This window comes from Eublepharis macularius, chromosome 9 (genome assembly GCF_028583425.1).
Source record: "Eublepharis macularius isolate TG4126 chromosome 9, MPM_Emac_v1.0, whole genome shotgun sequence".
NCBI classification, from domain to species: domain Eukaryota; kingdom Metazoa; phylum Chordata; class Lepidosauria; order Squamata; family Eublepharidae; genus Eublepharis; species Eublepharis macularius.
Genome location: NC_072798.1, coordinates 43,781,084 through 43,806,710, shown reverse-complemented (window position 1 = coordinate 43,806,710; position 25,627 = coordinate 43,781,084). Strand labels below are relative to the sequence as shown.

The 25,627-nt window shown below is 42.2% G+C and overlaps 1 protein-coding gene across 1 annotated transcript; it reads right to left on the bottom strand.

The window, feature by feature from the left end:
• On the bottom strand, positions 1–23,941 carry STRA8 (stimulated by retinoic acid 8). The gene is made up of 8 exons (XM_054989447.1): positions 23,750–23,941; positions 21,739–21,814; positions 20,492–20,576; positions 20,078–20,230; positions 17,258–17,543; positions 10,658–10,734; positions 8,447–8,558; positions 1–75 (listed from the first exon to the last, which is right to left on the bottom strand). Exons 1-8 carry the CDS (start codon positions 23,939–23,941, stop codon positions 1–3), a joined length of 1,056 nt encoding a protein of 351 aa, XP_054845422.1.
• Positions 23,942–25,627: the final 1,686 nt, after the last annotated feature.

The window sequence follows — 25,627 nt, the reverse complement described above, 5'->3', positions numbered from 1 at the left end:
TTACAAATCTTCATCATCAAATGTCTCGGTGCATCGCAACATCACAGTCTCATAATCTAACTGGAGAACTTCTTCCTGCCAATCACAAAGGGAAAATGCAATGAAACTTTTATTAGAAAATGGATGTGCAAAATGGGCCAAATTTTGTATCTAGTTGAAATAATCTATAGCAACACGTGTTGCTTTTTCATGCAATCTGCCAAAAATTAACTGGTCATCTACCTGACACAATGGGATCTGTGAGAATGTTATTTTTCTCCTCTTTAAAAACCAGGCGCATGGGGGCCAGATCCTGATCAAGATCACAGTGTGAGGGGAGGATCTTCCCTCATGTCTCTTCCCTGACCTGAAACAGCCACAGGGCTCTGTTGGGACCAACATACGAAATACCAACAAGCTTGATTATTAGAGGCGGGAAAACTACTTCCAGCATCTTCTTTCATTGAACTTCAGCACTCAGCATGCCAATTTATGTGGGTTTTCTCTTTAATGCCCTGGCAAATGCTAAGCAAATTCTATTTGATTGATTATTGAAAGTAAATACAGCTTCCTTTCTAAGATAAGGTTGCTCAAGTGGTGGTTCACAAACTGAACAAACTGCATTATCTGCAGTCCTGCTAAATTTAGATCAAAGTATGGTTAAAAATGTTACCCATAGTCTTTCAAAAATGAATTGTAAACATTGATTTCAACTGAAACATTAGAACTACCTTGCTGGATCTGGCTATTGGAACGTGCCTAGGAAGGTGACAGTCAGGGTATGATGGAGAGAGCAAACTCTTGCTTCTCCAGAGCATTTGCTAATCATAATTTAGATGCACGGGTTCCTTCATGTATGTGCCTGATGCTTTAAAAAGCTCTTTTTGCTCCTTACATATTTATACTATCTCTATATCAGGACTCAAGGCAGGCAACAATCAGAGGTTAAATACAATAAAAATCAAGTAACTAAAACCCATATTAAAACAATCAAATTAAGAGCAGTATTAGCACCCAGAAAGCATTCCCTTTTCTGCCCAGACTCATATTGCCTCAGTAGCTCAATGGAATACATGTTTAATACTCCACCAAAATGCCGGGTAGTTGGGACCCCTTCTCTGCAAGCAAGCAATCGAGAAAGCTTGAGCCTGTGCCACAGGAGAGTGAACCCTGCTGGGAGGAGCAAAGCCTCTGCAGAGGAGCAAGCAGAAAGAGGCAGTCCTTCAAGCAAGCGGGCCCCAAGACAAGCACAAGCACCTTGAATTAGACCCAGAATCAAACAGGCAGCCTGTGAAAGGATTTCACAATAGCAATAACATGGTGCTGAACGCTGGACCCTGGTAACCAGCAGGCTGCAACAGTTTGTACCAGCTGAAGCTTCTGGATCAAGAGCAGCCCCAGGCAGAGGGCATTAGTGTAATCCAGCCTGGAGGCTGTTACCTGATCTAGCATCTGCGAAAAGGGAGCTTCCTAACTTAGGGTGTGGAGCACAAGTGAACAGGGAGGGATACATGTGAGTCTGTTCACTTGCCATTCAAGTGTAATTCGTCACTTCTAGCTTGGCTCTTAGAAACAGGGAAAAAACATTTTTTGTTACCACTCATCTGTTTCTCCTGGAAGACACCAGGAGCCCGCAAGTCTTCCAATTAAAGATGCATTTCATCAATGATTCAGGGACCTATCCCATTTAAAGCAGCTCCCCTTCTGACCAGCAGTCTTATATGAATTTACCTTCAGTTTATTTTGCCTCAGCTACTTAACAGTCACATACAAACACTGACCCAGGCAGAAATAACAGGAGTTAGAGGCTTACTTTAAAGCAATATATAGCTGAGTGTCATCAGCATATTGATTCTAATCTAAAGTTTCCGATAAGGGACCTTACATAACAGGGGAGACAGCATGGAACCTTGTGTCTCCCCCCCACTCCCAGGATCAATTTTGCATCTCCCACTACAATCTTTTATATTTGAGACTGAAACCTCAGCACTGCCCTGCCTAGACTTACCTGACTTTCCAGGCACCCAGCAGTATAGCACAATCCGCCAGACCAAAGGCTTCAGAAAGATCTTACAGCAGCAATAAGAGGAATTCCCTTTATCCTGAAGACTGAGAGCCAAGCTACAAGCGATGCCTGACACAGGTTGGACACTTGTCAGCTTCCCTCAAGTTTTGATGGGAAATGTAGGCATCCTGGTCTTGCAGCTGTAATGGAGAGCCAAGCTGCAAGACCAGGATGCCTACATTTCCCATCAAAACTTGAGGGAAGCTGACAAGTGTCCAACCTGTGTCAGGCGTCACTTGTAGCTTGGCTCTGAGGGTCTGTAGCTTGACCCTTGGATGGTCTGCCAGCACTACTGGAAGCTAGGCCTAAAGCCAGACTGAAAAGGGTCAAAAGCAGATGTCTCATCCAGGTATTCCTGGACTTGCTCTGACACTACCTGTTCAATAACTTTCATAAAGGGGAAGTCTGAAATATATTGTCAAAGGCTTTCATGGCTGGAGAACGTTAGTTGTTGTAGATTTTCCGGGCTTTACAATGCCAAGACCATGGCCATACAGCCCGGAAAATCTACAACAGAGGTCTGAAATAGTTTATCTTTATTTTTATTTATTTACTTCATTTATACCCCATCTTTCTCTCCAACAGAGACCCAAGGTGGCTTACATAATTCTCCTTACCTCTGTTTTATTCCCGCAAAACCCCTGTCAGGTAGGTTAGGCTGAGAGGGTGCAACTGGCTCAAGGTCACCCAGCAAGCTTCCACGGGAGAGCAGCAAATCAAACCTGGGTCGCCTAGATCCTAGTCCAACACTCGTAACGACTACACCATGCAGACTCTAAAAAAAACCACCCTGAATAATGATCTAACTTTTTCAGAGGACAGGGAAATCCATTTTCATCAAAGAAACATTAACAATCTTCTCTTCTGTATTAAAGAGCCCAGTACCCCCATAAGACTTTACAAGCCAAGAAAGTCATGGGTCTAAACTGCAAGTACTGACTTTCACACTCCCCAGTAGGGATGTGCACTAAAAAAAAAATCAGTATTTTTCAGATTCGGGTATCTGGAAGACCATAAATATCATTATTCCCCTATATTCAGGGCTTCCCATACCAGTTTGGTCTTTGAATCTAGGTTTTTTGGGAAAATTCCAAAATTAACCAGCTCCATTATTCTCTATGAGGGGATCTTTTGGGGTGGCTGGTTTTCAGGCAAATTACACCAAAATTGCTGTGGAGCTGTTGCTTATCCACTAAAGACCCCCCCCTCAAGTTTCAAGCAGAGGGGGTCAAGGTGTTCAGTTCTAGGAGCACCTGAACAAGGTGCCCCCAGCTACTCTCCACTGTTTCCAATGGGGGGCAGGGGGGGGCGGAACCCATGCTTTCTTTAGGACAAAGAAGTCTTAGCCAAACACACAAGAGCAACCACTGACCAAAAGAGTCCCGCTGCAAAAAGAACCAACAAAGCCCAGGAGAACCAAGCTTGCAGCAGGCAGCAGAAGTAAGGCACAGCCAGACCAGAGAAGCCAAAAGCACACTCCAAAAAAAATCTCACCCTGAAGCTGCAGCCAGGAGGCCAGCTTTTCTGTGGGCTGTGAGAGAACTATGACTGGACAGTCAGTCGAGTTCACTCTAACTTGTGATGGCATTCACTGATAAGAGTCGTTTCCCTCCCCCCCCAGCAAAAGCAAGAAAAACAAGTTGCTGTTTTCTCAAATATTCTCAAATATTAACAGGAATAATCAGATTGGAACACTGGTATATCTGAGAATCTCAGATATTGATCTAGTTTCTTGAATATACCTGGAAAATACCAATAAGGTATTTTTTTAGTTATGTTTTCAATCCAGAAATACCGAACCGCACATCCATACTCCCCAGGAGAGTCAACATCAACGAAGGAAATTAAAATGAACTCATCCATGTAAATGGAACTACAAAAGGGCTGCAGAAGATACTTCCATCACCTGCGTGCTGAATAAACTGGCATCCAAGTCAGAACGGATCTGAGAGATTTTGTCAGCAAAGAATCATGCAAAAGTATCACAGGTAAATGTCAAATTGCCAAAATTTGAAGACTGGTTTTTAGGAATTGTCGATTCCTAAATGAATTAATCTAAATTTATTTAATCTAAATAATCCAACCTATGAGTTGGTGGCAGACAAGATTTCTTCACTGTCATCATCACCACCTCATAGTCAGTTTGGTATAGTGGTTAAGAGCAGCAGGACTCTAATCTGGAGAGCTGGGTTTGATTCCCCACTCCTCCACTTGAAGCCAGTTGGGTGACCTTGGGTCAGTCAGTCACAGATCTCCGGAGCTCTCTCAGGCCCACCCACATACTTTAGAAGCACAGGACTTTAATCTGGAGAACCACGTTTGTAGTGGTTAAGAGCACAGGACTCTAATCCGGAGAACCAAGTTTGATTCCCCACTCCTCCACTTGAAGACAGCTGGGTGACCTTGGGCTACTCACAGCTCTCTGGAGCTCTCTCAGCCCCGCCCACCTCACAGGGTGATTGTTGTGGGGATAATAATGACATACTTTGTAAATTGCTCTGAGTGGGTATTAAGTTGTCCTGAAGGGTGGTATATAAATCAAATGTTGTTGTTATTGTTATTATTATTATCATAGGCATTAAAATGGCACTCTAGTGTGATCTGTCAGATTTGGCCTGAGTGTTCCACCAACAGTGCTCCAAATGTCTGCCAACCCCTTTTTAATATGTCCCCCTCCCCTCTAAACCAGGGTACTGGAATTGTACTAGAGGATGAAAGAGGACATATAGTGTGTGTGTGTGTGTGTGAGAGAGAGAGAGAGAGAGCCTGCCTAGTGTGACACTGCCTGTCATTCCAGAATTTGAACAGAGGCAGTTTACTCCCCTGATCATGTCATCTTGCAGCAATAATGTCTACATATGCACTAGCTCTAGCTTTTGGGCTACGAACATACATGTGCAAAACCAACACCCAGACAATTCAATAGGACCTGCATGTAGACCGCGATGCAGGTAAGCATCTGCATTCACTGAAGTATATAGAAGGCTACTTCTTCAACATGCAGGTCTCTCTCCCTGTCTCAGGGCAGTTATATGATGCATAACGTAGTACTTAGATATTAAACAACAGGGGAGTACTTTTATTTTTCTTGAACCTAAACCATTTCATTGCGTGGCCCTGAGCTATAGTATCTTTTCTTCAATCTCTCTAGACCATCATTTTGTAAGGTTATGTCATGAGTCTCCTCTTGAGAGGAATCTTTTACCTAAACCATAACATTCCAACGTCAGAAGTCTTTCTGCAAAAACAGATGCTCCATTGCCTCAATCATTTTAGTTGCCCCATCTGTACTGGGTTTCCTATTGCTGTATATTTTTGTTATGTTCGTTATGGAATCCAAACAGCATTCTTTCCATCTCTTCTTGTTGTTTTCATGCACACAGCTAGTCCCAAGGAGCTTACATTCTCACCCCAACCTGCTACATAGAGATAATGGGAAGAATTTAATGGGTATGTAGGTAAGGACAAAGCTGTGGCTGAAACCGAAACTCTCTCAGAATATACACTCCTTTAACTGAGGCAGATTTTGCTCCAGTTATCTAAAAAGGAACTGGGTGCCACCAGTGTTTTTGTTTTAATAAGTATAAACAAGTACTCTTGCTGCTACTTTCTGTCCATCCCATTTCCTATCAACTAGAAACCAGCTATTCCTGCCCAATTAAAGGATGCAGAATCTCAGTTTTATTGTGATAAGTGAGTTGGCCTGGGCTGGGCAGATTTACAGTGCAATCCTAAGGAGAGTTACTCCAGTCTAGGCCCATTGAAATCAATGCGCTTAGACTGGAGTAACTCTCCTTAGGATTGTGCTTTTAGTCATCAACCAACAGAGCAGTCACTTAGTATCAATTTATCCTGTCAACCTGTTTATCGCTGCCATTTAAACTCCATTTCCCATGCCTAATCTCTTTGTAATCCACGCAACATGCCCTCACCCACAGCTAGGATGAAGGAAATGATGGCTGTGCTAAAAATCGGAAGCGGCTCTTGAGTGCTTCTAGTGGCCCACGAAAGCTGTTGGTGACTGGGGTGTGCTGACTTGGAAGCCTTCCTAGAGAGCTTTGTTTTTCATTTTTCCTTGTAGTTATTTTTATATGTTATATTCCTGAAATTATCTCAAAGAGCAGGGAACAGTGTGGGGAAGTTTTTTCCATTAACAGAATCTGACTGATGGGTAAACTGAGAGAAAACCCTCTTATTATTTCTCCATGGAGAAATGCAGGGCCAAAGTTAAATCCAGGTGATTTGTATTGTTGATATTTTATTTATGTATTTTTTTAAACAAAATTTATGTTCCACTTTTCTGCCCTCACAAGGGCCACTAACGCGGCTAACAAATGAAAACATATATACTAAAATCACATTATAAAACCATTAAAAAATTAAAACAAATCATTAAAACAAAAAACCATAGCTCTAAAAACACAACAGAGAAGGCCCACTCCAGGGCTGCCACTCATCTAATTTCAGAAAGCAGGGGCACCTGACACAGGACCTCCGAAGATGACCACACTCATCAGACAGGTTCATAAGGGAGTAGGCAGCCCTTCGGCTATGTTGGTCCCAAACCATACATGACTTTAAAGGGCAGCATCAGCACCTTGAATTGTGCCAGGGAACAAATTGGGAGCCAGTGTAGATGTGTCCAGACTGGAGTGAGATGGTCCCTACAACCTACTCCAATCAACACTCTGGCTTCAATATTCTGCACCAATTTCCAAACACTTTCCAAAGACAGCCTCATGTACAGCACATTGCAGTAATCTAATCTAGGGGTAAGCAGGGTATGTACCACAGCGGCCAAACTTTTCTGCTCTGGAAAAGTTGCAGCTAGCTAACCAGATGAAGTTGCTATCCTGCAGTAGGCCTGGGTCCAACAAGATCCCCAGACTACGGACCTGTTCCTTCAAGGGTAGTGCAACCCCATCCAGAATGAGTGTCACCTTAAATCCCAGGTCAGACCTTCTGCTCACCAATAGCTCTTCCATCTTGTTGAGATTAAGCTTCAGTTTATTAGCCCATATTCACTTCAAAACTGCCTTCAGGTACTGGTTCAAGAGTTGTACAGCCTCCTTAAGATCAGCTGGAAGCGCAAGATAGAGCTGAGAGTCATCCACAGATAGGTGACAACCCAGCCCAAATTTCTTGATGACCTCACCCAGTGGTTTCATGTAGATGCAAATAAGCATAAGAGACAAGATCGAACCTTGCAGAGCTCCACAGGCTAAAGGCCAGGGGGCTGAGCAACACCCCCCCACCCCCCAGCACCATCTTCTGAAACCTACACTTCAGGCAGGACTGGAACCACTGCAAAACAGGACCTCTGTGTCCCAGTCTGGAAAGATGGTCCAGGGTACCACGACCTATATGGTAGCAGCTGAGAGGTCCAGGAGGATCAGCAGAACTGCACACCCTCTGTGCTTTGCCCAGTGCAAGTCATCCACCAGGATGACCAAGGCTGTTTTATTCCTAGTTAAGCACATTTTAACTCTTAATTACCTGCTCCAACTGTTCTGTTTCAAAAATCTACAGAACAGTAACTATTACAGAGGGGGACTGGAAAAAATACCACAGAAACCACACAAGGCTGGCACTAGAGTAAGAATTACCTCCTTCATCCATACTACTGAAAATAAGCATTTGCAAGGCAGAAAATAAAGGTTCAAAAGATGGCTCAAAGTTACATAGCTGCAGGCAAACTCCAAGCCAGTGCTGTGTCCTAGGTATAAAGGCAAAGGTAGTCTCCTGTGCAAGTACCAAGTCATTACTGACCCATGGGGGGACGTCGCATCACGTTTTCTTGGCAGACTTTTTACGGGGTAGTTTGCCATTGCCTTCCCCAGTCATCTACACTGTACCCGCAGGAAACGGGGTACTCATTTTACTGACCTCGGAAAGATGGAAGGCTTGAGCAAGCTACCTGAACCCGACTTCAAACTAAGGATCCTAAGGATCAAACTAAGGTCATGAGCAGAGCTTGGACTGCAGTACTGCAGCTTACCACTCTGCGCCACGGGGCTCTGTGTCCTAGGTACAATGTACTATATAGGAACAAAGGTATATAATCCAGTTCCTGAAAAAAGAACCCTCAATTCGGCCCTGTACTTTTAGTCGCACAGAGCATTCAGGGCTGTGTGACGTTCGGAGGGAAATGCTTGAGACAAAAAGGTAAATGTAAAATGAAAATGATAAATATACACAACTGACTCTGAAACATACCTGAGAGACTCTAAGCACAGTCCTGAAATTCAAGGCCATCTCTCACATTGTGGGCATTGCTCACTCAGTTGTATTTGTGTTAATTTTGAGTCATTTACGTAAGTATCTATCTTGGACAGCACGAAATGGCCTGAGAATGACTAGAAAGTGTATCAATGGCAAGCAAGGCATGTTGTGAAGTACTACCTGTGATGCGTGAGTGTTCGCAAAAAACAGGCTTTCTAAGAAACTGATGACCTGCAGGTAGAGGTGATGGTTGTCCTCTTGGTTTTCTGAAGTGCATCCCGCAAATGTTGAGCTACAAACAGAAGAAGAAATTATACTGAACTCATCAACTTTTTGAAAGAGAAGGAAAAAGTAAGACATTACCCCTATTTTAAGAAAATGGTTTTGTTTAAATGAACACAACGAACTGGAAAACACATGGTGATCACAGATGGGATTGTAGACAACCCCATGGAATGCCAAGTGCAGTAGAACCAGGTTGATCTTCTTGGTGGTAAGGAGATAACAGGGATACATTTTCTCTTTAATTAACAGAAAAGAACCTTCTTCTTCTGCAATCCCCACCAGTCAAAGAAATTCACAGGTTTCCAAGTTCTGATTCAATCCTTCCCCCATATATAGTCATTATCCAGTGAAACAAAATATATTTATGGGATTAGGCAACTGCTGTAAGTTATCAAGAAGAAGAGATCAGACCAGACTTGGCAGCCCACATGCACAAAACTATTATGTCTACAGATGACTTAATATTATTAAATGCGCAAAGCGAATGCAGACTACTACAACCACCTACTAGCACTATATGCTTTAGATACAAGTAAGCTACTCTCTCCATAGATTCTCCTGCCTCAGTAAACCAGTTAGAGCCTTTTTGTGCAACCAGTTTTGTAGTGCAACGAATGGTTGTTTTTTGAACACAGTCCAAATATGCTCACTTTTGAGGTTGCACATCTTAATTCAAGGACTTTGCATTTCTTCCCAGGATTGCATGTGCTACATTTTATATGCCCCGCAACTCCAAGCAATTCACTGCTGTGGTTACTGCTATGCAAAATGTGGTTTTCTGAGTGATACAAACAGGGATGCGGAGGCCAATGGGAAGGATACCCTGAGTAGATCCCCTAAACCAGGAACAGGCAGGAAATACAAATGAAGAATTTTCTCCTACTCCTTCTTATAATAACAACATTCGATTTATATACCGTCCTTCAGGGGACTTAACACCCACTCACAGCGGTTTACAAAGTATGCCATTATTATCCCCACAACTACAAACACCCTGTGAGGTGGGTGGGGCTGAGAGCGCGCCTAGAAGCTGTGACTGACCCAAGGTCACCCAGCTGGCTACAACTGGAGGAGGAATCAAACCCACTTCTCCAGATTAGAGTCCCGCACTCTTAACCACTACACCAAACTGGCTCTTGTGAGCTCTGTGCAAACTGAGAATGGCACTGGTGCTGGAGCAGTGAGCCTTTTGCTGGTTTCGGGGCTGCAGTGAAAAATCAGCCTTGCCACAATCTACAGCCAGTCTCGTTGCAGCCACTTATGATCTGTAATATCATTAGTGAGCTGAAATAGTATTTCTCCTACACTCACCATTTTACAAATTTTAATTTTTTAAGATAATGGCTGTGCATTTCTTTCCTATGCAACACAACAAAAAACTGTATTTGCCATTGGATTTTATTATTTTGTTTTGTTTTTTGAGACACTGTGCAGGAGAAAACTTTATGGTACAGCACCAATGTAAGCACTAAATCATATATTCACAGGCATTTAAAACAAATATAAACACAAATTGAATTCTTTTAAGCTGTTCCACTAGATGCATAGCAGCTTCACAGGAACACTACTGTGACAACCCACCCACACAGTTTACGCCATTCTCCCGTGACTGAAGCATCTCCAGAGGGGCCCAGAGAGCCACTGCGGCCTCTGAGTGGCAACTGTGGGGCACACAGGACTGCAAGGCTGGGAGTCCCCTGCCTCTGTACAGTATCCCACCAGCACCCCAACCTGTTCCTACGCCGAGTCTCTCTACACAAGACATCGTATACAGGGACGCTCAAGTGAAAGGTCCTTAACACTTGTTCTCCTATTGTGGATACACATGTACAGCTAGGGAGACACAGCACACTTGACTATAAGCCCCCACAAAAAGTAAGTCACTTTTTTGTCGCTGACTCTTTACCAATACTGCCCTATTTAAAAAAGCAACAGATAGTCTTCTTCCACTGATTGGGAAGTGTTTTTCAATTCCCAGGTAATAAATGAGTTGGTCAAACACACCAAGAAATGTTTCAGATATTAACATAATATGGTTCTCTCTCTTCCAACCAGCATACTGTCCTTAAATGGCAACACAGCAATTCATTTGGCTGAGGCTGGTACCTTTGGCTGGACATTTCTTGGATGTCATTTCTGTCAAGGAAGCTATTTGCCACATCAAAAGCATCTTCAAAGAGGATCTAAAAGACACAGAATTTTGGACACTCATTGTCATACAGGTAGTGATTGCTGGAATATTGGCCTGTTCATAACTTGTATAGGAATGCCTCCTCCCAATACTGTCCACCCCTCAGTTGAGATCTACCTCCCAAGCCTTGCCTGTCTATACCCCCACCTTCAGAAGAGAGGCAGGTGGCAACGGGGCATTTTCTGAGCTGGCACTTCCTCTTTGGCAAGCCGCTCCCCCTGAGGCTTGCTGGATACTGTCTAGTAGGCGTCAGGCTGAAATATTTCTTTTTACCCAAGTCTAATGATTTTTATAATTTTAGTTGTTTTATAGATATTTTAAGGGTGCTCTATGGCTTGTTTTTAATGTTTTGCTTCATGCTGATAATGTATGGTGTTTTAGGAACATCGAGTTGACCTTTACTTTGTCATGCCATAGGTATGCATGCCATCCAAATATTTTTTTATATCCCTCTAGGGCTAATAGTTTCTTGTTCTTTAATGTCATCCACTCTTTCAGCCAAACTAGGCAGATTGCATCGTGATAAAGCCTCAGATTGGGCAGTTGCATTCCGCCTCTTTCTTTTACATCTTGTAAAACTTTCATTTTCACTCGAGGCTTCTTGCCTGCCCATACAAAATCTGATATTTTCCTCTGCCATTTTTCAAATTGTTTAGAGTCTCTGATGATTGGTATCCCTACACCATTTTGTACAGAGAAGTCTATACACAATCTGGAAGAAGTACAGAATTTACCTACAAGAAGGAACTCCTTGGTGGGTGGTTCCATATGAGGTGATAGACCCGAGAGCTGTTGACAATGAACGGCAATGTTTGACATACAAAGAAATAACTAAAATAGAAGCATCTAAACTTAGAATAAAGACGCAAGAGGAACTATCACCGAACTACGATTGGTTCCAGTATAGACAGATCAGAGATTTGTATAACTCGGACTCTGTAAAGGGAGGTATACGAATAGACAATTCGGAACTAGAGCAGACCCTTTTTAAAGAGGACAAGAAAAGAATATCCAAGGTATACCAAGTACTGTTGAAATGGTATACTGAGGATGAGACAGTTAAAACACAAATGGTGAAATGGGCTATAAATTTTAATAAAGAGATAACAATGGAGGCATGGGAATACTTGTGGAAGACTACAATGAAGACAACGACATGTACAAATATTAAAGAGAATATTTACAAAATGATCTATTGTTGGTACATGACACCAAAGAAGATTGCGCTAGGGAACTTGAACACTTCTAATAAATGCTGGAAATGTAGGAAGCATGAGGGCTCCCTCTATCACATGTGGTGGTCGTGTGATGTAGCTAGGCAGTACTGGGGGGAAATAATAAGAGAAATGAGTGAAATTTTACAATTTCAAATAAATAAGAACCCAGAACTCCTGCTACTAAACTTGGGAATGGAGGGAATTCCAGCCCATCATAGGACGTTGATATTTTATATGACAGCAGCAGCCAGACTTTTGTACGCGCAAAAATGGAACGTACAAGAAGTGCCAACTATTGAAGATTGGATTTACAAATTGCTGTACATGGCAGAAATGGACAAGATGACAAGAAAACTGAGAAATCTGGACTCAGGGCAGTTTAACACAGATTGGGAGAAGCTGAAACAATATCTGGAGAAGAAATGGGAGGTGGGAGGAAAACTGTGGCAGTTTGAGAACTACTGAAATATAATAAAATGTAGAGGGGGGTGACTTTACCGGGGGGGGGAAGAGATAAATGTGAATTTATAAGCAGTTAGATTAACAGATTGATATATATATAGATATATATAGGTTAATAGATAGAATATTGATAGAAAATAATTAATGATAAGGTTTAAATATAAGTATTGAGTAACCAACAATATTTTCTTTCTTTGATAAGATTTGTATAATGCACCAAACTGAATGTATAGAAGAGTCAAATTGATTGACTATGTGATGAGTTATATAGAATTACCATAAAAAGATATAATGAGTAATATACAGAGAATAAGTCAAATTGTTTGATTTAAATGTAAGATTTTTATGGTTCATGATATATAGGTTTATGATATATAGAAATATTTAAAACTGGAAATGGGATAAATTGTTTATCCAAGATGGAAACAAAGACTTACAGTTTGGGTATATAACAAGAAAAGTAGTTAAGGATGTACTGCTTAGTATAATGGAGAATGTATATTTGTTTTAGATAGAGGAACTTAATAGAAGTAAGGGAAAAGGGATAAAGGGTGGGAAAGCTGTTGGAAGTCAACAAAAGGGGGGGAAAGGGAGGGGGTTAGAAGTGAAAAATTTGGGGAAAATTGAATGTAATGTAAAAAATAATGGATTCTAACCCAATAAAAATTTTTTCAAAAAAAAAAAGATAATGTATGGTGTTTTAATTTTCGGGGGCGGGGGGTATTATTTTAACATGTAAGCCACCTCAAGCAGGACTCTAAATAGGTGGCATATAAATTCCCTAAATAAATAAATAAGTTAGGACCTAGTAGTAACTGAACAGGGAGCGCCACTGTTCCTGAGCACTCACTTCCCTTGGTTCCCTCTATCCCCAGGCGCCAGAGTAGTTCATAAGATGCCTAGGGGACGAGGAGGGAAGAAACAATAGCTGCTCTAGTGCCAGAGAGTGGGACTAGGGGCAGGCAGAGGCTGGGAATGAGGGCACTGAAGGAAAAAGAGAGATGGTGCTGGCGTTGGTAGAGACGGTAGGACCTGCCACTAAAGGCTACCGCCTCGCCTCACTTCATGGAGCTGGCCCTGTCCGGATCCTATTACGCGAAGCATTGTTATAATGTACTAAAAATATTTTTCCCACAGTGATTAGTCTGCAAAAGAAAAAAAAAGGTGGATAAACAAAGAAGGAAGGAAAGCACTGGGAAATATAAGGTGAAACTGGTCAGCGGGGGTGGCGATTACATACCAGAGCTTTAAGTAGCACCCATCTCTATTATGTTTTAACAGCTCAGACTATTAAAACCTCGTTTATATTTCTTTGAGGCAAGATAGCATCTTATTAGGCTGGATTATGTTTTATTGTTTTTAGATGGTTTTATAAGAGGTTACCATAATTAATAAAAAAGGGTGGGACTCAAGCCAGCGAGTTTCACAGGAACTTCACCCATCACCTCCTTGTACTCTCTGAATCCAAATTTAGGCACAGCAGCCTTAGTGACAAACCAGGAATGGCATCAATGGCTCCAGCTTTTCAAACATCTTATCAGCTGCACAATCCAGTCCTCCCCAAACCCAGTGCAGGTACACGGGGCAGACTCTTCTGCAGAAGCTGAAACAGACACGAGAGGAGGACCGAAAGTGCTCAGGTACTCGCTTACCCCACTGCTTATTCACGTTGTTGAGGATGGTCAACAGTACAATGACGTCTATGTGGGGGACAGGATGCTTTTCTTTTTCTGGGGCTACCCCCCCTTGGGGATCCCTGTATAACTTTCTACATACATCTTGCTTTGTTATTCTAGGAGAAAGAGGAACCTTCAACGATTCACAGGAAAGGGAAGGAATTCAGTTGGATTTGGCACCTCTGTAACTTGCCACTTTGGTGAAAGATCACTTCAAACAGCCTTTACTTCCTAACTGGAGTGGAGAATCATAGGAAAACTAGATAGTTCCTGAGGCTTCAATGCCTTTGTTATGTGAACAGCCAATACACCAGTTACCTCCTTTGTCTCACACCTATTGTCTCACACCTATTAGTATGATTTCAACTTGCTATGATCAGTCAACTAAACCAAACAGCCTGCACTACAGTTTACCCATCTTGTATCTGCTGAGGCCTCGTGACAATCTAGTAGGGCATGGGCTAGAGCTCGCTTGAAAGCCTACTCTGTGGCAGTGATGGTGGCAAAGAAACAATACTTCTTTGCCACCATTGCACGCATACAGAGCAAATGTGTGGAACTCTTCCAAGTGGACAGGGGCCTATTGGGTTCCAGTCTACAGGAGGAGATGGACTGCTCTGCTGCCTGCGGCTATCATTTTACTAAGTATTTTGTGGGTAAAACCTCTTCCGTCCATTCAGATAATCCCAGGCTGCCAATTTGTCCAGTTGTGTGGGATACTTTTCAGTTTATCCAGCATGAGGAAATGGACAGGATTCTTGGATGTCTGACACCTTCTACCTGTTTGTACAACACTTGACCCTCCTGGCTGCTTAAGTCTGCTGCTGGGGGGAGCTGGCGGACTGGGTCCGGAGATCGCCAATGCCTCTCTGAGAAAGGGGTTGGTCATTCCTGTCCTGAACCAGGCAGGGGTACTGTCCTGCACTCTGCAAGCAGGATGGATCTAGGCTCCCCAGTAGTAAGACCTCCTACTTGGCAGGCCAGACTTAGGAGCATAGGCTGGAGCATGGAGGCTGGACCTTGGACCACAAGGCTTGCCCCTAGCAGACTGGTTGATCCAGCAATGCAGCCTTCTCAAATAGGCTGGGAGATGATCCAGCTCAGCTGCACTTGCTTGGAGATATGGAGGCTCCTGAGACTATGCTGTGCTTTGGTCTGGATCCTGCAAAGAAGTACTGGTCTCAGAGCCCTGTTCTGGATTGAGCCTTTGCTTCCTTGGCCTGGGCCTTATGCTGACACTGCTCTTTTGGTGTGGGAGCGGGTCAGGTTCGTGTCCTGCCTGGCAGTGACCTAGTGGCTATTTCAGAGGCCAGTGGCAAGATCTCTCTGGCAAGGTGGCCGCTGGTGCGGCTGGAGCATGATCAGCAGGTGCCTCTGCAGCATCAGGCCCTCCATGCTTCTCCTCCTGGTTCCCTGGCCTTGGTTCCTCAGGTTCTTCCATTAAACCTTCCAAGTCAGAGTCACTGGACTGGTTAGTGAGGGGGCATGACAGGTGCATTCACTCCTAAAGAAACCCATCTTGGAAACCTATGCCAATATGCAGAGGACACTTGGCTCTATCTCCTGCTACCAGCAGATCCCAAGGCAGCCATGGAAATTATGAACAGGAGCCTGGAGGTAGTTTTGGAATGGTTGAGGGCTGACAAGCTGAAACTTAATCCTGACAAAATGGAAGTGCTACTGGTGGAGCGGAAGGTCTGATCCAGGAAATGGGTTATCTCTTGTTCTAGATGGGCTTGCACTCCTCTTAAAGGAGCGGGTTTGAAACTTGGGGGTGCTGCTGGACCAGGTCTTTTGTTGGATAAACAGGTGGCAGCAGTTGCCAGGGGTTCATTTAACCAGCTTTAGCTGGTGAGCCAGATGTGGCCCTTCCTGGGCAGCAAAGATCTTGCCAATGGTGATATCTTGCCAATGGTAATTCCCTGGTAATATCTGGATTAGATTACTACAATGTGCTTTATGTGAGACTGCCCTTGAAGACTGCCTGGAAGCTACAGTTGGTACAGAATGCTGTGGCCTGAGTGCTTTCTGGAACGGTTCGTTGGGATTTAAAACATTATTAGTAGGTGATGTAAAATGCCTGAGACCCAAAGAGCTGCTTCCAGTCAGAACAAACTTGATAGATCAGTAGTCTGGTTCAGTGTAAGACAGCTTCATGTGCTCAAGCCTATTATTTCTAGAAAGCCATGCACAATAATTTTTGACACAAGTGATGTCCTAGTAAATAAAGTGTGGAAGAAACGCAGGCCAAGAAAAAGGAAGCCTGCGAGATCTAAGGAAGGAAGAGAATATGGGGGCAATGGAAAGAGGAGGCCACAGTAAACTAAAGAAAAGGGGCAAATAAGGAAACAAACAGTAAGAAGGGAAGTGGGCTGGAGGAAATAAGTCATCTACAGGCTAATTCTTATGTGATAGCAGTGGTACGAATGGTACTGAAAACAGCTACATGGGCAAGAACCAGTCTGGCTGCCATTACATATGTATACAACTAGCTACGTAGATCACTACTATATTCTGGAAAGTCTCAGTGCCAGTGCTGTGCTCTTTTTGGTAGTGGTTTACAGCCACGGAAGCATTCCACTCAAACATCATGTATAAAATACCCTTAAGAAAGGACTGAAGAAGTGCAAGCCATAAGGAAATCAAAGCAGACGGGCACTGGCTTGCTTGCTTAGGACTGGCTTGCCTGCTTAGGACTGGCACTGGCTTGCCTGCTTAGCTAAACAGATCAAATGTTTCTATGCAGGCTCCTGTCATTTGGCAAGCATCTTGCTAGCATAGTATTTCCCCCACCCCCGCCTTCTCATACATCTGTCTGGGTATGGGGCAAGAGTACCACATTATTTTTGTGTTATTTTTTCCTTACCATTAAAAAAGAAGTTTACTTATCTTCAGAGACACTTTTCTTCAGAGACAAATTTCTTTATTTGTATGAGGCTCACTACGACCTTCAGCTTATAGCTTTTCCTGAAAACAGATGCTAACACACCCATAATCTTTCTTTACTATTTTTACGTATTCCCCTTCTTTTCACTTGTAAATTCATTGCAGTATTTCCTTGGTGATTTCAGAAGATGTTAGTTAGAATTATATTGGCTCCTCCCTTTGGAAATTCTGTGTTCCTGAGAACAGGAACCCTAAAAGAGATGAATATGCTCACCTCCTCTGGCGTGGACCTTAGAGAACCGCTCGCTTCCTGACTATTTGTTGCGCTGTCCCTCGTGCTGCCCTCAGTGCGTGCAGGCTCCTGGGAAGCGGCCTTGACCTCAGAGATGAAATCCTGTCTCTGACTACAGTACTGTAGGACACTGTCCCTCCGTTCTTCAGGGAGGCCCTGCCACAAGTGGGAAACAGCTGTGGAGATCACAGGGAGCGTAACCTCTTCAGGGCTCACAACTCCATTATCAACCAGTAGGTCTACCGTCTGTTTGTAAAAATACAAGTATCTAGAATGAGACAGGAAAGGAGACATAGCTCAGAATCTGATTTGGGTGGCATATACAGATCAGATAATCCTTTCATGCTTTTTTATTTTTGTATTTCGTAGTAACCATGCCGAGAGAACACACAACCAAGTGCCAAGCAAGGGAATCTTTCAACCACTATCCTGCCAAATGTTTTCCATGTTGTTACTGTACACTCAGTATGGAATTGGTTCCACGATGGCTCAATTTTTCAACTGCGCAAATGTATTTGTACATCCTGCAGTCCAGTTGAATGGCACAGGTCCCCTTAAATTCTGATGGGAGGAGGGGGAATATCAGTTTCCTGTGTTTTCCAATAATATAGCCACAAGACATGTAAGATCAATTGCCCATATCTGCTCATTCCCTCCCATAGCTCCTAACTACTGAAATGGTCTACCTGATGAGATCAGGAACATTCCCAAGCTACTATCATTCATATAACAGAATTGTGGTAGTTTTAATAGTGCTGCAGTTTTAATGTTTGTGAACATTTTCTAGCTTTTATTGTTTTGAGCAGGTTTTTAAATTGCATTTATTTGTATTGTTTTTTAATGTTATAATTACCTTGAGTCTGTGAGAAAGGCGAACCATAAACCTAACTAAATAAAACATATTATGCAGGATCCCAGGTTCAGTCTCCATATAAAGAATCTCAGATAACTGGACTCAAGAAACTGTCTCTGTGCAGGTCCCTGGAGAACTGTTACCAGTAGATAGTACTGAGCTACATGGGCCAGTGGTCTAACTTTGTGTACAACTTCAACTAAAAGTCTTGACCGACCTATTTCATTAATTACTTAATTATTCCCCCTTTTCCTTCAATGGGGATCCAAAGCTGCTTACATCGTTCTCCTCTTCTCCATTTTATTCTCGCTGGAACTTGTGAGGCAGGTTAGGCTGAGAAGTGTGTGACTGACACAAGTTCACCCAGCGAGCTTCCAAGGCAGAGTGACAATTTGACCCTGGGTGTCCTAGATCCTAGTCTGACACTCCAACTACTACCCCACACTGGCTTTGAAACTGAGGAAGGAAGGAGCACAAACCATGCTAAAGCGACAGAAGTTTTCTATAGAGATTCTGCCAGCGAATGCTTTTTGTCAGCTCTCAAGATGAACTGCTTAGTATGCTGTACAAGAGAAGTAAGCTTGTGCCATCTACTGGCCAAGCTGGATTCTTACTATACAAAGTTAACAAAAAAAGTATGAGATGGCAAAAGGGCAAAAATATATTGTACTTACTGATAATACTGAAGAATGGCAAAAATGAGAGCTAAGTCACTCTTCAGATAGGATTTGGCTTCTTGATTGTATTAACAAACACTGGTCCCCAGTTTGTATGGCGCTCTTGTTATAAGAGTTAATATCAAGGTAAACATGCACATTCCAAAGTGTGGTTACTCTGCACCTACCAATGGCTGTACATCTAGGGCTCTTGAATAATGACTGACATGAAGAAAATTGTATCTGTGCTTTGGGGAAAGGAATTCTACAAGAGATTTAAAGCTCTACAATGCACATAAGCATCTTCCCCTATAGTAGACATGGGCCGTCATCACACGGGCTTTTATTTAGCGCTAAAATGGCGCTATTTCCCGGCAAACACCCACCTTATTCCAACACTGTAGCGATTTTCTCTCTTCTGCTTTGTGCTTGATAGTCGCACTATTTTGTGCCTCAGTGTGAATGCCTCACATCGATATATTTCGCCTCGCAACGCCCTATGCCCTCCCTTCAATCCCAGAATCCATTTCTTCCTGCGACTCCCCTTTTTTAAATTTTATTATGTCCTTATAACGCCATAACGACATAACACAATGCAAACTTTCTGCTGAAGTAAAAATGACTCAATCGCCATGGCAGAGTCTTCAGCGATGGGGATCACGTCAGACAGGGAGTTTTCTGCAGGCAAAGGGCTATTTATATCATTTCAAAGTTGGAAAGACAAAAGGGTCGTAATGTTTTGCTCTAACGGAATGTTTATATGCTGTTATTCCGTTATAGCGGAATTAAACGCCAGAATAATAAAAAAAAAAGGGGGAGAGGAGCTGCTTCTGCGCGGTTAGAGAGAACAGAACAGAGTGCTTCGGTGTGGACAGCTGGTGGCGCAAAGAGCCGCTAGGTGACCCAAAGAAACGTTACTGTGCCGATAACAGGTAGGACGCTATATGCTGTAAATTTAACGGAAGAGATGCCCGTGTGACGACGGCCATGGAACCTTTGGATCCTGCCAATACACCAATTCCTAAGTTCAGGGTCTAAGATAAGGTGTCCAGTCATTTCAGCACTCAGGGTTTGAATTCTGAAACCCCCAACCCCCTTTAAGGTTCAAGTATGCTTTGAACAGCAGCATGGAATGGAAAAGTTGAATGGGAGACAGTTTTTCCTATTCCTGTAGGAAAAGAAACCATCCCCGCTGAACTTCTCTCATCCTGCGTCTATCACAGTCAGCTGCAGACTTAGGGAAGTAATTTCACTCAATATATGTTTTGGATGGCAACATACTGCTTCACATACCGTTCAAACTCCATGAGATCAGGGGAAGAAGTAGATGGTGACTGCGTAAGCCTTACATTCATGTCTTCCTCTGCTGAATTCTTCTCGTATTCTTGAATCACATACCATACTGTGGTGTCACTTTGAGTCATGACATCTGAAGGCGGCACAACACTAGAATTGGGGGAGGGGGGAGGAGAGAAACTACCTAAAGTCTAAAGGTATGACAATGGCATGAAGAAGCAAAGAAGAGTCTGATAATGGGATTTATACTGTACTAAACTTCATGAGCTGCTTGCAAGAGTCAGCTCTATGTTGATTTTTATTCCTGCTGCTGTTTTACAGCCTGACAGAAGTGGCAAGCACATTCAGAAACAGGGCTTCTAGGTGTCTGGAGGGGAATGTCTTAACACCTCTAGGTGTCTGGTGCCTTACTTGCAATTGTTGAAGTACATCTTGACATATTCCTCCTTTACTTGTTCCAAGCTTGATGGATTTCCATCCTCCAGGTTTAAAACTTCTGTTGCAAGCAGAAAGAACAGCATTCACAAATCGCACATTTAGAATGAATAGGCATTTTTTTAGCACTTTCAAGTCTAACAAAATTTATGCTGGAATAAAATTCTGCTGGGCTTTAAGGTGTCATAAGACTCCTGTTTATTTTTGCTGCAACAGACCAACATGACCTTTCTGCATATTCAGAAGCAACAACAATAATAGCTGGACATTTCAGAATATTAAATATTTGGTACATAGCAAATCAAAGGAGACCTATGGCTTGTGAAGGACCACAGAAAAACCATTCCAAGTATATTTTTACAATATTATATAGTGAAATCTAAGGCCAGAGTTCCACTCATTTAAAACCACTGTCTACTAGGCACGTCAAAGGATGTCATTTTGCTTAGGGTGGCACCACCTACATTTCTCAATGTTATCATGCAGCCAAGCTCTCAGCTCTAAGTAAGCAAAATGGAGAGAGAGGTGGGCATGCACCTAAGAATGACTCCCAAAGTTAATGGATAAAACATAGACATAACATTGGCTCTAAAGTATTTTAAATAGTGTGGATTAAGGGACAATGGGGGGGGGTGTCATGCTGTGTGCCACTTCTAATTCGGCACAGCACATTAAGGGAGGAACTAGATAGTACAGGGAATCATGGGGTTACCTCATAATATTAATATACCTTTGCTAGGGTGAAACTAGACACAATCTCAAAAGACTTGTGTTCCCAAGCCCACATATGCCAAAATAATGGGATGGGGAGTGGGGTGGGGGGTGGCAGCATTTGCAAGGGAGGACTGGCAGGCAGGGGGAGGGTGCTTAATTCCTCTACCACCTCTGCAAATGCACTCATATCATTTTAATTGATTTTCTATAACTGATCTCTGAAAATGAAAGTAACGTTGGGAAGAAGCAACCGGCTAAGGAAAAAATGGCTTAGTGCATGGGGAGAGATTTACAAGGGAGAACTGGCAAGTGTAAAAGAGGATTAAGTGTTCCTCCTTCCCACCAATCTTCTTCAGCTGCCTTGGCCCTATTATTTGTGCATAGGTTTGCAAAAAGCTCTATTTCAATCCTATGCCAGTTGATATTGATTCCAAAGCTTGGCCATTTGTCTTACTTTTATCAAAGAGATAAGGCAAAACTGGGAGGACAGAGTTGGGCAACTACAATACCTTTCATCTTCAGCAAGTTTTCCAAGGTTTGTTCCAGCTCCTGGATATAATTCTTAGCCTTACATAAAACCTGACACTAATAAAAAAAGGAAAATAGAGGCTTTAAATGACATCAGATTATGGAAAGAAATGAAAGTGAAGAAACATAGCAATGGAAAATGAAGGGGTTTTTGTCGCAGTCAGGAACAGGCTTTCTTTCCATACAGATTCCTCAGAACACATAAACCCAGCTGGGTTCGCGTGCCCATATTTTTTACATGAACTTTATAACTATCATGTGATAGTCTGGTGGCCTGAAAACCCTATCATGTGTTATATACATGATGAACATAGCCTTTTCATGACTCGCAAACAGGAAGCATCTAAGGGGAGATAAATTGTGCTTGTTGTATGATAATCACTATGTGAACTGCCTCCATGAATCTACCCTGGTATGACATAATAAACAACAGTCCTAAAAATCCTTTCTCACTTGGGAAACAACAAGCTTTCTCACTGCTGAGACTAGGGTCCAAGTTTCAAATGACATGAGATGGAAAGCTAAAGAAGGCATTATTATACCAGAGGTTTAATGTTTATTGCCTCTCCCCAGAGAACCTTGGTAAGCAGTGCTAGGAATCTCTGATAGTGTAGGTATGCCCTGACACACAACTGAGGTTGCATCATGATGACCTGAGCTGTTCATTCTCCATTGTCCTAAAACCCACAGACAGCTGACCAAGCCTATGTTGCTACATGTAGCTCTGCCCACTTTGACAAAAAGTTCTACCTGCAGCGAGGTGGGATGCAATGGTGCAGTTTTGGCTGTCACACTTGCCAGCCTCCCCACTGCACTTTTATCAGTTGAGAGAAGGCCCATAGAGTCTATCCTCAGCTATCTTTTTTTCCCTTACCAACTCTAGGTACAATTTATAAAAGCAGCTCATGGAATTAAATGGTACTCTCATCACATTATAAAAACACAGGCTTCTGGTCTTTTGTGCAGGCAGGGTTCCTGTGCACCACATGCAGAACTTTGACTATCACAACATCTTTTAGAGAACGCTTCACCTGCTGATTCTCTGCTTGTCATTTAACGACACAATAATCCTGCCAGACAGAAAGTGGCAATCCTTCTGTGAACCTGTAGTTTAATTATTCTCGTTCCACAGCTGTATGACACAGACAGAACTGCTCAGTTGACTTTTTTGACACTAACATTAGGCAGCCGTCAAAAAGCACTTGTACCAATGCACTTGATCACCAGCTTTAATATGATGGTTCTATATCCAAAAATGGTTTGCAAAAACAGTAACTTTGGAAAAGGTGTTACTGTGCTAATCTGCAAACTAAAAAGCAGATTTAAAGAGAATAGAGATGATAATCGAAAGCAAGTCAGCAGCGGACAGGAATAGAAATCTCTTGATAGTCATAAAAATCTTTTCTCTTAAATACCCAGCATTTTATGATCAAGACAGATATCTTCCTTCTATCCATCATGATAAACATAGCCTACCATGTGCTGAAAATTACTGTGTGCTGGAACTAGCATTTTGCTATTTTGAATATATACCTTAAGTACCTATAAATATTTGGGACCACCATTTGCCAGCTCAAATTATGCACACAGAGGTTTCCTTAAACTGTCTCCAAAATACTACCATCATGGAAATTCAAAATCTTCTACAGGAAAAATAACCACAAGCCACAAAATCAACCTCAATATATGAAGTTCCCTGCACGCCTGTTCTGAAAGTAACATTTGTTCCAAGAGAAATAGCTCAAGCAAGTTTCATATGGTAAAATAAAAGGCACATAAGCTACTGCAAACAGAACTTGAAAAGACTGTAATGAGGGACACATGACACAGCAACCTTGCTGAAGCTAAGCTGTTCTGTGTCTGTTTAGTGCCTGGATGGGAAACCGTAGGAACCACATGTATGCTGCCTTAAATTCAAGGAAGAAAGGCAGGATACTAATAATACAACAACATTTTTCTGTCATCTGTGTGGACTCAGGTTTATTCCTGTACCTTTGATGTGGAATTATTTTGTTGCGAATATACAGTTTCTCGTAAGTTTTTGAAGAGCTCTGCCAAGGTAGCTCTGTGTCGTGCCTGAGACAAGCGTCTTTTGCCAACCTGCAGCTCCGGATCCTGCAAACGAGTATGGCACTTAGGAGTCACTCTGACGTGTGGGGTGCTGCAGTCTCCAGCTGCCTCCATCAAAACCTGTAATAAAATGCTGTTCTGCTAAACAAGACTACTTTAAAAAGTAAATTTGTGTTATGGGTGAACAACCACAAGACAAATGCATTTCAGTTACATAGTTCAAATACCACTTACTAATGTGCACTACCATTATGTGCTAAATATGATCAGAAACTAATTATAGATTCTTTTTCATGCATGATTAAACAAATTAATAGACTAAAGAAAACGCAGGTGTTCTTGACACAATGATAGGCACAATCCAACTAAAGTTAAGCACTTCCGGATCTCCCGGATTTTTGTGGGAGAGACTTTTAAAAAAAATATATGGAGGATGGTTCTATTGTCATGATGACTGCCTATATACAAAGAAATTGTTTTTTAAAATGCTGTTTCTGCTTCCACAAATACTGGGAAATACTTTCAATAACAGGAATAAAAGTACTTGCAGGATGAACTTTTACATATACCATGTAATTGTTGGGTTGAAAGAAGCAGAAATATGGAGAAAGCTGCTTGTTTCAATGCTAATCATTACAAGATTTTAATTTCTTGCCTCACTGAGGTGTCAATTATAATGTATATGAATATTTATATAAAATACATTTACAAATAACCTCATAAAGTCCAAATATTTTAAAGCAATTATTTTTTTAATGGAATCGTTTAATTTCCCCCAATCAAATAAGTCAGTTGAAGAAGTTAAAACTAGACTAATAAAAATAAATTAAAAATTTAGCCACGGTTTTACATGAAAACCATGTTTCACTCCTTTCCCACAGGCTTCCTTATGGGAGAGACTTAAGCATGTTCTCAACACCCCCATTGTATTCTACCCTTGCTTTGGATTAGATTGGGCCCAACATTTTTTTTTTAAAAAAAATTATTTCTGTAATTCCTATTGATTTGTTACTCAAATTGTTGACTGAGTCAAGCACATGCATGACCTGCTGATCCTTGACCATCATTCCATTAAATGTATCTGCTGCTCCTGTGGACTGCTGGCACATATTATGGAAGTTACATGCCAGTTACATATCACGTGTATGCCCAAAGCACCACAGAAGGGTCCAAGGACAGCCGCAACAATGAGAAAGGGGAAGCAGCTCACCATGACTGCTGCCAGTTTAAGTCTTCCAATATTATCAGAAACCTGGAGGATTCTAGAGGCTGTGCAGCATGGATACATACCAGCGTATATAGGATGTTCTATGATGTTTAGAGCCAAAGTCCCCACCTTTATTATATAACACTTGGGGTAAATTGCTTTGTGGGACAGTTTGTCAACATGATGTGGCATAGCCAAAGGTGGTATAGAGAAAACCAGGTTCCTTCTGATTCTATAATTTGAAATCAGTTATAATGATGAAAAATACAGCTTTAGGAAGGACGTTTTGTGTGTGCTTTTGAGAACAGAGTTTGGAAACCTGATCCCATTATTAAAGAATCACAGATACAAACAGCCTGGTGCTCTGGTCTAGTTGGTGTAAGTTTCTCTGTGCAAGCTTGGTAAGAGGATCATGCATGTCAAGGATAAGTAAGGACCACGGTCAGCTTCTCCCAATACTCAGCCTGGCAGTAAATGTTTTCTTAAATGAGGCTGCTACAAAGCAAGGATAAAATGGGAGGTTAGAGCAACCAGGAAAAAACTCAACCAGGCCTGCTTATGTGCCTTTAACAACTTGCATTGCAAAAAGAATC

What these genes read in the sequence shown, in the direction of transcription:
- STRA8 (XM_054989447.1), bottom strand. Translation starts at nt 23,941, where the DNA reads ATGGAGGCAGCTGGAGACTGCAGCACCCCACACGTCAGAGTGACTCCT. An exon ending in AAACTTGCTGAAGATGAAAG is followed by an intron (nt 20,577 to 21,738) that starts GTATTGTAGTTG and finishes TGCTTGCAACAG; the next exon opens with AAGTTTTAAACCTGGAGGAT. An exon ending in CGAACACTCACGCATCACAG is followed by an intron (nt 76 to 8,446) that starts GTAGTACTTCAC and finishes TGTGATTGGCAG; the next exon opens with GAAGAAGTTCTCCAGTTAGA.